This window comes from Tyto alba, unplaced genomic scaffold (assembly GCF_018691265.1).
Source record: "Tyto alba isolate M040663 unplaced genomic scaffold, T.alba_DEE_v4.0 Super-Scaffold_1, whole genome shotgun sequence".
NCBI classification, from domain to species: Eukaryota; Metazoa; Chordata; class Aves; order Strigiformes; family Tytonidae; genus Tyto; species Tyto alba.
In genome coordinates, this window is record NW_024881261.1 from 14,810,058 (window position 1) to 14,823,145 (window position 13,088).

General features: G+C 40.2%; 1 protein-coding gene across 3 annotated transcripts in view; it reads left to right on the forward strand.

Moving 5' to 3' along the window:
* Nucleotides 1-13,088, forward strand: part of NT5C2 (5'-nucleotidase, cytosolic II) — a 62,556-nt gene that overhangs the window by 12,698 nt on the left and 36,770 nt on the right. For 2 of the 3 annotated variants that reach the window (XM_042789597.1, XM_042789587.1), the window contains one exon: nt 8,045-8,165. In XM_042789597.1, the coding sequence (XP_042645531.1) occupies nt 8,065-8,165 (101 nt within the window). In that variant the 5' untranslated portion in view covers nt 8,045-8,064. Of the gene's footprint in view, nt 1-8,044; nt 8,166-13,088 lie in introns of those variants that run through there. The other variant, XM_032988686.2, reaches the window with a different exon arrangement.

Genomic DNA, 13,088 nt, shown 5'->3' on the forward strand with positions numbered 1-13,088 from the left:
TAAGAATGGGTGGTTTCATGGTTCTCAGAGGGTCAGATCTGAGGTTTGCTCCTCACAGAATTGCACTGCAGTTTTCATTGTTTTCCAAATTCCTTTCTAATCATTCATAAAATAGATGATAATTAAATAATGCTTAATTTAATTTTAAATAACTAGTGCTCCTTGGAGTTCATGAGTGAATAGAACTCCTTGGATAGAAATGGTCACCCAAAGAAATTCTGAATTTATCAGTCTGTGTTTTTTAGTGCGTCTAATGAATTTGGGTCCTGGATTATTACTGGAGCTCTAGGCGCTCTGCAGTCATTCTGTGGATATTGTTGTCAGTAGAAGTAGTCTGATAAAAAAATGCATGTCAAATAAGCAGGATTTTGTTAAATATATCTTACAACATATTTGATATATAGACATTGCTTTAGCATCTGCCTTTATGACAGAGATAAAATTCAGCCTGAAATTAAATCAAATCCTATAATAAGCCACATGAGTATCATTCTTCCTTCTTATACCTTACCCATCCAGAAATAACCCATGAGTTTCCATCAATCAGTCAGACCATAGTCAAATAAATGTATAACTAAGAATGCTTTACCAGTTTCAATAAAAGCACCCTCCTGGAAAAAGCAGCTTCACTGATGTCAGCACTGTGGTGGTGCTCAAGAGAAACAGCTGCCCCCTTCCTGAGGGAGGACTTAAAGCCAGTGTTGGAGATTGCAAGCTTGGAGGTGGGCGGGTTAGTACAATCTATGGAGCAAGGAGAGTGTTATCTATCTAATGTAATCCAGTGGGTCTTTGTATACTGCAAGTGGGATTTATGGAGAGCTTAATACATGTGTCTGTGGTTAATCATAACAGTTTCTTAACAGCAGATCTCTACCTCTTTAATACCCTGTAATGGGCATACAGAATTATCCTGCTTAAAACCAATCTCAGGTATTAGCTATCATGAGCTGAGAGTACTATTTGAAGTGTCTCTTGGAAGTAATTTAATATCCTAATAGGAAAAGTGTATTTTGACCTTCTTGCCGTCATGAACCTGAAGCTTTGCTGTCAGGTAGCCATCCAGAAGTGGAAGTTCTTCAAGTGAATAACTTAACTTTAGGCACAAGGGGGGAAAAAAATGTCAGTTTTCTGGTTTAGGACATTTACAATCCTCACTGCTTATATTTGGAAACCGTGGGCTTTCCAGTGTTGCGAGAGATCTCAAGTCATGGACATACTAATTTTCCAGAAGCATCACTAATTGAAAACACCTTTTGGAAACAGTTTGCTATTGGCTATTAAGCAGAAGCATTGGCAGTAAAACAGGGTGGTTTGAATTGTCCTCCCAGAGCTGTGGGGGAGAGGAGAGGAACTATGTGAACTATAACAGAGCTGGTGTGTAAGGCTGCCATTCAGAGTAAGATCGGAGTGTAGTTTGATGTCTGTGCAATGCCTGCAGCTTGGAGCAAGTCAGAAGCCTACTGCTTTAGGCCTTGTTCACATACAAGTACAGGTAGTTCTCAGTCTTCAAGAATTTGTAGACATGATCTAGATACCTAGTGTAACTGATACCTTGACCAAGACTCATTATACTTTTGTCTTCTAATTCTTCATTAACTGAATCCAGTGTTGTCATTTGCAGTGTATTTCCTAGGTTTGCCATCATGAAGAGCAGATATAGCCTAAAATACATGCAGCTAATTATTTTAGGATTCCTGGGGAGACTTTATCAGACTGGCTAGTTAAACATGTTCATCTGTGTATATTGTTTAACGTACTTGTTGGTAGCAAATTGAATGGGATATGCTTTGTTATCACTGAGGGATTAACAGACTATCGTCCTTTTTTTAGAATGCAAACTAGAGACATTTCTTGAAGAATTCTACCCCTTCTGCATTGTTCTTCACCTCAGTTCAGCAGTGCCTCTGCTCTCTTGCAAGGATTTCTTTTTAGAAAATCTCCTTCTTATTGTCCTTAGCTGTCCAAAAGTGGGACCTCCACCCAATTTTGCAAGTTGATTTATCACAAGACTTTTCTAATTTTTTACGTTCTACTGGTAGGAGCTCAAGGAGCAGTTTGTCCTGTTTTCCAGTGTGTTTTGATGGTATTCCTGGATTCTGCAATCATACTGACTTCTGTACATCTGGGACCTGTAGTTCTGAGTTATCAGAAACATTAAAATGTAGACTGGGGAGTCCCCCACCCATTTGCTTTGCATTGTTCTTCCCAAGCAGAGCGTGAGCGGAGATTTCGGTATTTAGCTCAAATGAATAGATCTCCTGGGCTTCAGAAATGCCACCTACCAGACTTTTTTTCTCAATAGTTGGAATTTTTAGTTCTAGAAATTCTATGTCATCTTGTCTTCTAGCAGCCCCAAGATGTCTTATCTTTGCCTTTTGTCTGCCACATTCACAAGGTTTGTGGAGTGTTTGAGGGCTTTTCCCTCCTCGACACTGCTAGTGGGGCCTCCGGCAGCTCAGCTCATCCCCAGCTGAGTTGAGTTGCTGCTTGGCTGAGATGGGAGCCTGCACAGAAAGGACTGTTCCTGGGAGGTAGCCATTGAAGAGCCAGGCCAGCACATTAGGGAAAGGGGAGTAACTATTGGTGTTTATATGTAACTGATTCCTTGCCTTTGCAGAGGGCTTCTGTGTGGGCATGGCAGATGAGTTCAAGCATGGTGCCTGAGTGGTGGTGTTGAAGAGGAGACTAAAATGGTTGTGCCACAAACAAAGAAATAGTTTGGGACTGTGGGTGCAACATGGGAGAGACAGGGGTCAATGCAGGCTTTGAATAGGGAGCAGAAGTCAGGCGTGTTTAAGAATGTATAGAGATTTGAGCTTGCTAGGGATGTATCAGTCTAGGTATTACTCCTACTGTGCAGTTGCAAGCGGGGCACATATATCGAGGCATGCTTATATTTATGAAGCTGGCAATATTAAACATGAAATTATATTTAATATTCCTTTTAGCTCACCTCTCAGTGTCTGCCAGTTGATGCTAAGTATTGAAATTTGAATTTGTGTTAAAATATAGTGTGCAAGAAAGATGCAAGGATGTATCTCTGTGATTTGTCCAGACAGTGACAGGAACTCAGACTGGTTTTTAGCACAGGGATTGAGGAATTAGGACTTCTGTATTTGATTTCCACTAGCTCTGTGTTATTGCCTTCCATGTGCTCCTCTATTCTTAGCTGACAAAACAGGGGCAGCACATTTTGCTGCCCCTAAATGTATTATGTGAGCATTGTGAAATGCTTTAGGATCACAGGTGTAATAGCTGCCCTTCTGGGTGAGGCCAGAAGCCTGCCCAGCCCCTCATCACACAGTGGCAGCAGGAGATGCTATTGAGGTGGATGACACAGTCCTGGCCACTTTCTGCAGTCTATCCCAGGATGCCAGATGCTCCAGAGGATAGGGTGCTAACCTGAGTGGATTGCACCTCCTCTGGTGCTAGCTATCCCAAGTGTCTAGCCTAAACTAGGTGCAAGCTACTTCTGCCCTCAATGGAGGGAGAGAGATGCTCCTGGAAAGTGAGTCACTCACTTTTCTTAACCACTCTTACATGGACAGTCCTCTCAGCTGCAGAAAAAAATGTTTTTCCCCTCTCCTGCCCTGTTTGTGAGGCCATGCCATGACCTGGACCAGCAATTTGATACGAGTCTTGAACAAGCCATCGTCAATCCTGCTCCCTTTGTTTTTTCCCTTTCTCTGGTTTTTAACATAGTTCATTCCACCCTTGATGAGACCCCACAAAGACCCTTGAGATGGAGCAGAGTTGCAGTGCCAAGCCAGGAACTGCTTTAGGCTCGGCAAGGGCACCACGAGACTTGTCTGTACACCCACGGCCTCTGACTAGACAGAGAGCTTTTAAGTAGCTAACGATAGGTGTGATGATTCTGCTTCTCTGTTCGCTTTCCACTGTGCATGCACATGTGTGGGTCGTACTGACAAGGTATTAATGATTCCTGAAGCAGAATGTGTGAAAAGAGGCAGATGTAGTGCATGGCAAATTAGCATGAGTACGGTTTTGTTTTCTGCTATATAAGCTCTCAGAGAATATCCTGGAAAAAGTGGGATTGTCACTGCTATTTTGTTCATCTCTACATTTTAGTGTGTTACCTCTGATTTATCGTTGCATCATCAAAAGATTAAAACAGAGGAAAAAATACAGGCAGTGCATTTAAACTGATCATACCAAGTTTTATCAGGTGTAGAAATATCTAACTATTTGTTGGTCAACAAAGATAAGAAAAATAATAGTAAAACTTGAAAGAGAATAATTCTGGACATGTTATTTTATACGTATGAGTGCTTGAAAAATACACACAATGCACACTGTGGATAATACTTGAAATCAGCCAAAATCTGACAAAAGAAACAAATGAACTTATTTCAAAATAGGTGCTAAAAATCTCATGTTCTTTTGGACCAAAACATATGTGCTGGATAGTAGCTCTGTATCAAAGCTTTGAAGCTGAGATTTTAAATACTTTTTCAAAATTAACCCTGTACTATAAATGCTATCAGATGCTTAATTAAGACTGCACGAACAAGGAGCATGTTGGCAATAAATTATGGGGAGGTGTTCTGACATGCTTTATCTGTGTAAAGATTTCTATTTTTATGGTAAGCTATTTACAGATTATTGATATCAAAAATAGATTTGTAACTGAAGAAAGATGCATCATATTTCAGTTGCTCAGAGTTGAGAATCTTGCCTGGCTGGCTGCCCTCTCTCTTAGATGTTTATTCCAGTGGCTTACAAGTGTATGGAGTGCTTCAGTCCTCCTTACTTTTCTCTCTCTATTTGTCAGAAGGAATTTATATTCAGGGATCAGGTCCCATGTCTCTTACCCACACAGGTAGGCTGATTTTTACACCTTTGAAGCATCAGAACAATTTCACTGAACTCTGTGAGACTTTTTTGAGAGTAAGACTTTTGGGTAGGGAACATCCATCACAGTATTTTTGGTTGTTACTGGTTTATTTCAGAGCAGTAAGCTATTGTCACAGTGCCAGTGGAGCCTGCTAAGCTGTAAGAGCGCCTTTGAGTTCATGCAATACAAAACTTCAGCATAAGATTTTTTTATTTCATGCTGTGTGAACATTAAAATAAATATTTTAATAAATAAATCAGGGCAAAGCCTGAAGGTAGAGGTAGTATCTTTTATTAGAGCAACTGATAGAGTTTGAAAACTTAGACAGGCTTGTATGCCCAAGAGCTTGTGCATTTTTTCCAGCCATACCAGCTGGTCTGGTATTGCTTCTGTCTACAAACCTTGTCCTGCCCATGAACTCTGTTCATCACAGCTACAGCAAAATGCTGCTGGATCATTAAAATAATTCACGCCTTTCTTGTTTAATTATGGAAACTCAGATTTTTGTGGTTTCCTGAAGTCTCAGCTTTTTGAATCCCAGCACACACAAAATGATGCTGTCTGGTTTTTCCCACTGTAGAGAAGAGTTTAATCACACAGGAGCTCAAACTGTTTCACTGATTCCTCATTTTAGAAAGGATGTTATTAAAAGTTGCCTGCTGAAATTCTTCTGCCATCTGGATCTTAAGATATTTTGTAGGATACTATTGGTGGACTATTGGGAGGTAAACGTTGGGAGCAGTCCTGTCCTAGTACATGTGTCAGCATCTCTGATGTGGTGTGATGGTGATGGGAAGCAGATGAAGTAGGAAGAAGAGGCTGGCAGAACTGAAAGTCTCTGGCTTTGGCTGTGGGTGTAAATCTTTGAATCTTGCTATGTGTCTGGCTGGGTACGCAGACACGTAGCAAGGGCTGTGTAGCCTTTCTAAATGGCAGGAAGCTTGGATTTGGACTTGCTTCAGCTGGAAGACCTAAACCCAGAGCTGTCTAAGAGTCATAAGATCAGCCATGCAGCAGTTTTTTCAGAGCTATTTAACATGCCTTTTAGAGGCCTTAAATGTATATATCTTTTGGATCTGAATCTGTAGCTTAGTAGCTTTAAAATAGCTCCAGGTAAGACCAAGGATGTGATGATCTGGACCATCTTGAAATATCCATGGGGTAGATGCTTTTCCACCCTCTGAGGACACAAGCCCTTTCTGTAATTTGCAGTCTTGGAGCCATACCAGATGCCTCGCTGTGCTGCATGTCTCTTGGCTGACCTGGAGTCTGTCGCTCTTGCACGGGCACTGCCCCTGTCCCCAGGACTGCTGCAGCCCTTGCTGCCCATCAGGAGCCTTGCTGCAGGCAGTGCACTGCCTTTGAAGTGGAACAGAACTGTTTAGTTCTATGTCCTGTGCTGCCTTCTATCTGTCTTTGGGCACGGCTTAAATAGCTGGTAATTATTTATAAGCCTTTGGTGGCTGGGGCCTGGGCTATTTTAGAAGCTGCTTCTCCCTGCATGCCCTGTTGTGGAAGTTGCGGGTGGCTGGAATGGCCCGTTGCCCTCTTGCTGCGGTGACCTCCTCTCCTGGGTGTGTTGCAGGGAATTTGGGGGGGAGAGCTCTCAGCTCTGGCATGCAGTCCCTTGGGCTGCCTGCCAGAGCCTAAATTTGGTGACCTTTAGGATGTGGCAGAAGATGCATTTGTAAACCTTGGTGGGAGACAAGCAGAGAATGCTGGGGGAGGGAGGAACATATTTTTTACAGACAAGCTGTTTGCCTTCTGTTTGATTGTTATGACCAGCAACTTGTAGGTAAATAGAATAACAAATGCTGTGACAATTGCAACTGTTGCTCTTTAATCAAATTTAAAACTAAAATTCATACAGATTTCCTCTAGGAGAGCAAGCATGTGTGCGACTGCCAAAAGCACTGACTTCTAATGATGGTTTGGACACTTGCTCTCTACTGTCTACTTTGCTGAAATCATCTAGTCTCCCTTCTGTAAAATGAAGGCAGTCATACTTTAAAGGTGTCTAGAAATGGTTGCTGTATCATTACCCATGTAGCTTGTGGGTGGTTTTGTTTCTTTTAAGGAAGATCAAACAAGCCAAGCCCTGCGGTCCAGCAGTTGTGTGGGTTACATACAAATGTGGTTTCATGTTATACCTAATTTGGTATAACTGTGGGATGCGTCTTCCACCCCATTCTTTGCACCAGCTCTATTGATAGCGTTGTGGCAGGTTGAGCTGGCTTCAGCCTACTGACCAGTGGAGAACTACCCAGTTTTTGTTTGCTTTTGGTCGGTTAGTTTTGATGGGTGAGGACTTGGACCGGTGAGCTGAACTGACTCACCATGGGGCTAGTTCATCATCCCATCTGGTGCCAGGGACACAGCAGGACATGCTTCTGGCTGGAGGAGGGAGGGAGCAGGATAGCCCTGGTGTGCTAATAACACAGTTGGGAAAGGTACCCCTTTTTCCTCACTGCAGGGCTTTCCTGATGAGAAGGACTGTCTGGTGGTTTGATTTTGGCAACCAGTACTTGTGAAGGGATGCAGATGTTTGTGAAGATCTGCTGGTGAATATTTGCATTGCTAGTGTTACAGGTTTGGTTTGCAGCAAGTTCTTGCTCTGTCTGAATGTGGCTGACCTGCAGAGGACAAAAGATCATCTTTCTACTTTCCTTCCAATTGTTTCTGCTAATTTAGCATCAGTTTGAAGCTTTGTCTTTGCTTAGAGATCAAATGGCCAGGGGCAAATCTCTTTTCACTGTGTGGTAAAAGTGGCAAGGTCAGTCCCACTGGCATTTGTAGGGTGTGTCCTGCCTGATTTATCTCAGGTATAAAGGGTAGGTTTTCCATCACCTATAGCTAATGCACATTAGTAGTTTTAGGGTCAAAACCCACCACTTTTCAGCAATGAAAACAAGGTCTCTGTTTCTAAATGCATTTTCACCACAATGGATAGGAGTGTTTTTACAGTTCCAGCCATGTGGAAAAGTCTTCCCAGCTGTCTGTTTCAACACTCTATCTCATGAAACTTCTCAGAGGAAAGCCTTTTACTTGACCTGCAAACTCAGATCATTCCACTGGGTACTTTGCAAAACTTCCTGAGTGGCATTGCATCTCTTTGTACCAGGAAACAGACAACTTTCTGGTGAAACAAACCTTGAACTTGAGCAAGCTTTCCTCTTCTGCTTCTTTCAGAAATAAATAAGCGTTTGAAGATGACAACCTCATGGAGCGACCGACTCCAGAATGCAGCAGATCTCCCTGCAAACATGGATGGGCATGCTCTGAAAAAGTACCGCCGGGAAGCCTATCACCGGTAAGTTGCTCATGTTACCCCAAAACTGAAAGTGCTGAAACAGAGGAAAATAAGCATAAACCCCATATTTCTTGTTTTTTTGCTTGTTGGTAAAACAGAAAGGTTATTCTCACCTTCCTTGCAGAAGTATTAGTACCAGAGAACATAGAAGATAGCACAGTATTGGCCTGCAGGAATTTACAAACAATAGAGTTAGTTGAGATACATGTACTAGAATGAGGGAGGGTGTGCTTTCTTAATGCAGTTGAAAGATTAATTAAAGTTAGATTTTGGGTTGGAAGCATTCAAGTCAAGAAATACTCAGTGACAGAAGTGTTATAGTAATTATTGCAGTGTACACTGGGAGAACATAGCCGTAGGCACTGGAATGCACAAACATATGAATAAGGAGGAAATCAAATGAGATCAGAAATTAAGTGTTTGAGAATTATACCTAGTATGATTAACTGTATGCCTGAAACCTTCTTTGCTGTAGAACAATTACAGTCTAAATAAACAAGGTAGAGTATGGAATAAAAGAAATGTTATCCTTCTTATTTTATAGTTTGGGAGTCAAAGTATAGACACAAGATTATTTTTACAAGCTCACATTGGACGTTTGGTTCAACCAAGAATTTAGCCCACAGCTCCCAAGGTTCCAGGCATAGAGCATAAAAGATGGATGCAATCCAAATCCTTATCAGATGTCTGGACTGTTGCGGAGTTAAAAACAACAGCGTCAAGTAATTGTCAGTATTCTGTTTGTGGGAGGTGTATCTTCAAGGTTTAGCTTGTTGAATTTGAGAAGTTACGATCAGTGTATATTCAGCAGGAGTTGGGGAGACGTATGTCTGATGTAGAAACAGAAAAAGAAGTCAAGTTTCCCAACCTCCTGCTTAAATGCCATGTTGCATTTGTGATTCATAGACGGTGGTATTTCTGAGGAAGTGTTTTGGAAGTGTTAGATATCTTTTGATTCTCCAAATGGAATCTAATTAGAGAAAAACTCCTTAGCATCATATGATAGGCCAGGTTGTACAAATTGCAATGTCTAAGGCTAAGTAATGGCTTCTGTGATGCATTTCTGAAGCTTTCCAATTTCCAGTGAATAAGTTTGGGCACATGTCTTAAGTGGAGACATTATTTGAGTCTCTCTGTGTCAGCTGGGTTGTCAGATATGGAAACATCTAATGAATGTAACTATATATATCACATAAAAAGAGAGGGATTTTATACCATTCCCTAGAAAAAAAATCTTCACCTTTTTGAAGTCATTGACAGGTTTACCTTTATGTCATAGCTTTACCTATGACTTTAATTATGTTACTCCTGATTTAGACTGATGGAAATGAAGTCAGGCCTATTTATTTTTTTTGCTAAATATTTCCTCAACATTTGTTATGGATAGGTGCTGACAGTCTGTTAAGTGTTGTACAAGACCCAAAGGAAGCAGTACTTGTCCTTAGGAGCTCACACATTCAAGTCCTCATCATGTTTACCCTTACTCATGTAAGAAATCATTACTTTTAGAAAGAATTTCCTTATGGAAGATGAGAGTGCACTCAAATATAGGAGGGTTTCCCACTAGGAGCTGGGTTCTGGTAGTCCAAAATTAGTCTGTGGTACAGTTTAAGTACCCTTTTTTAGAATCTATAAATGTCTTATTCAAAATATATTAAGCAGAAATGTAGCCAGCACTTCAGATTTTCATGGAAAGCACAACATTGGAAATATATTAAGGGGGCGGGGCAAATTTTTGTTTTGAAATTACTATCCACTTTTAAAAAGAGAGACAGAGGGAAGGAATGAGAGAGAGGGAGGGAACGGGAGAGAATGATAGAACCTGATGCCAAGACTGTAGTATAAATCTGTGCTATTAATGGCTTTGGTGTACCAGTTTCATGGGAGTTATTTTGATAATCCAGTATTGTAAGAATCTGAAGCAACCTCATTCCAGAGGCAGTGCTGTCAGATTTCTATTTCTGGTATTTTTTGTGATCTTGGTGTTAACAGATGTGATGTTACTTAAAAGATAAGTGTAGACTTAATATGATAGTGTAAAACTGAAGTTATTTCCCCTTGTTGTTTTATATTATATCTTTTTAGTATTTTAATAATTGTTCAGATGTAGAATGTGTGTGCTGGTCACAGCCATCACTTCTAGGATGTAAATTTGTTTCATTGAGGTCCAAGTATGCTCTGACTCTTGGATATCGCTGAAGCACTGCCAATTTTATGAAAAAGAGAGATACAAAAGACAAGGCACTCATTGTCAAGGTTATTTTATTTCTCTTCCTTTTTCTCTTGTAGCAGCTAAAGAAAACCTTCAAAATGTGAATCTAAAGTGACTTAGAAACAAAAGCAATAAAAAATAACATTGAATTTAAAACTATAATTTTTTTTTTTACCTTAAAGGTGGTCCCACTGATTTTATGGGCCCAACCTGGAAGGCTGGAGGAGCTTGGCAGCTGGGCCATATTTACAGTTGAGCATAACTGGGGCTAGCTTTTCATACCAACGTTGGAAGCTCAGTTAGGCTCAAAGTCATTCATTGAGATTTTCTAAATGCTGCTAGTAATTGTTGGTTTTCTGAAGTCTGAAATTTTAAAAACTTGTTTCACTATTTGTTTACTTCATGCTTACTTAAATATCAGTGGAGATACCTAGACCAATTGATTTAACTTTCTGGTTCTCATGAACTATGACATTTTATATGCTTGAATTGTAAATGTTGAAGCAGCATAAAATAAGGGGGAAAGTTTCCAATCCAAGCAAAACAATTTATCTTAAAAAATAAAAATAATGTTCTCGTGGGCGTGAAACTTATAGAAAACTTTATAAAAAAATTAGCTCTGAAGATGCCACTCTAATAGTCATATTTTTCTGTGGTCGTTCATACTAGGAATGTGTTTTTTCAGGTATTGCACTTCTTATTGTATCGTACTTGATGGATGGATGTTCAACATATAATATTGTTGGCAAAAATCCCAGCTGAGACTGGTTTAACTGGTATAATGCATACTGACTCAGAGTATGATGACTATATCATAATCATGTCTGAATGCTATAGGCAAGAATGTTCAAAATCAAATATTTATAGCCATTTTCCTCCCAAAAGTTTTGCTTGGTGTTTTGATCAGTTTGTATAGCTCCTTAAGAAATTAATGAGTATTGAGGTTATTGATGAAGTAAGCAAAGTTTGTGAATGTGAACGTGTATGCTATGCTATAGAGCTCAAGGGCCATAAAAGCAACATCAGGAATCAGAAAAATCTGTAGGGGAGGAGAAGTGGTGGAGTTTTATCTTCAGGGTATTTCTGATGACTTTAAGCTAAGACTTTCAGTTAGCTAGTGTTACTATCAGCCACAAACCTTGTTATACAACATTGTTGGCGCCTGTTGGAGGTGAGGTCTAAAGATGAATTAATATACAAGCTAGATGTTATTCATTCTCTAGCAGAGGTCACTGGTAAGAGGATACTGCATTACTGTGCTATTGGCAACATACATTTTAATTCGGAAATAAAATGGACATGTAGCTGTTAGGTGACTTTTCCTTAGTGTGTGTGGTTGTGAGGCCACCTCCCTCATGCACTGCTTGTTGACTTCTCCGGGTAGAGGATAATCACTAGGTCATTTGTTCTGGAGGAGTACTGTCATTTAACGTGATTGTAATTAGGCAAGAACTAGGTTGACTCTGAGCCACCAAATTGCCCTAGTGTCTATTTTTTAACTTTGAGTGAGCACTTCTAGGCACCCTCTGGATTATCTCACATAGCTCTTTAGGGTTTAAATAGCAACCACATCTAGTTAAAGCAAATAATGGAAAAAGTTGGTGTTCTATCCACTCTTGTTACTGACAGTTACCAAGATCCAGGAAACAGGTATTTGCATTTACTTTTATTCTGTGGTTTTGGCTTAACAGGGCAGTAAGGCTGAGATGGCCTCTTTGTTAAGCATACAGAATTTGGGATGCTTTCACCATTTTTCATCAGAGTAATTTGAGATTTCTCATCCTGACCATGGGGTTTCTGTTGTTGTTTTAGTTTTGTTTTCTTGCTCTGTTTTCTTACTGGCTAGCACAGGGGTGTAGCATCATGATTCCTAATTCTAATTCTCCTGCTGACCGGTCATAGAATATTGAATAAGTTGCTTCATAGTTTTGTGCTTTAATTTGCTTTCAAAGCTTTTTATGGTAGTAATATGAGTTAAGTGATTTAAGCTGTTAATATACTCTTGAGATCCTGGGTACAAAAAACAGTATATACTTTAATATGACAATAATGATTTCTAGGGTTAAAAATGTATTTTAGTTTGTTTGAATTTGTAATCTCTTGGCTATTCACTGGTGATCTTGTTTCTTCACTTCACTGATACTGCAATCAGTGATTGCAAACAGGTGGAAATGTTATATAAATTAGGCTATGAGGCTTGAAACTGTGTATCTATTTAGGTAGCTTTATACAAAGTCTCTTTAAAATGATCCCTTCCTTGAGGTGGCAAATGAGACAAAAACCTTTACCAGTCTGAAAATTCTCTTTTCATCAGACATATTTGGATAGGCAATGTGTGGTATTTTCATGTAACTGTAAATGAGGTAGCTCTGTAGGCACTGCTGGATATGGTCTGTCCTCATATGTCTTTATGCAGCCTCCTTGGACTCATGTGGTGGCATGTGTGTAGCGGAGGGCAGCATGTGGCTCCCTATTTATTTTGCTTTAGTGCTTCGGAGGTTGGAGAGAGGAGGGAGAGGGAGTGTTAAGGCGGCAGAATGGGCGAGCTTATGAGAAAGCAGAACACTTGCCAAATTAATAATAAAAAAATTACATTGAAAATGTCCCATGATCCCTAGCCTTAATAGTTTCACAGAGCAGACGGGTGTTATTTTGGGATGGAATCCATATGTGAACTTCTTGGCACTTTGCTGTTGCCTGGGAAGAAAACC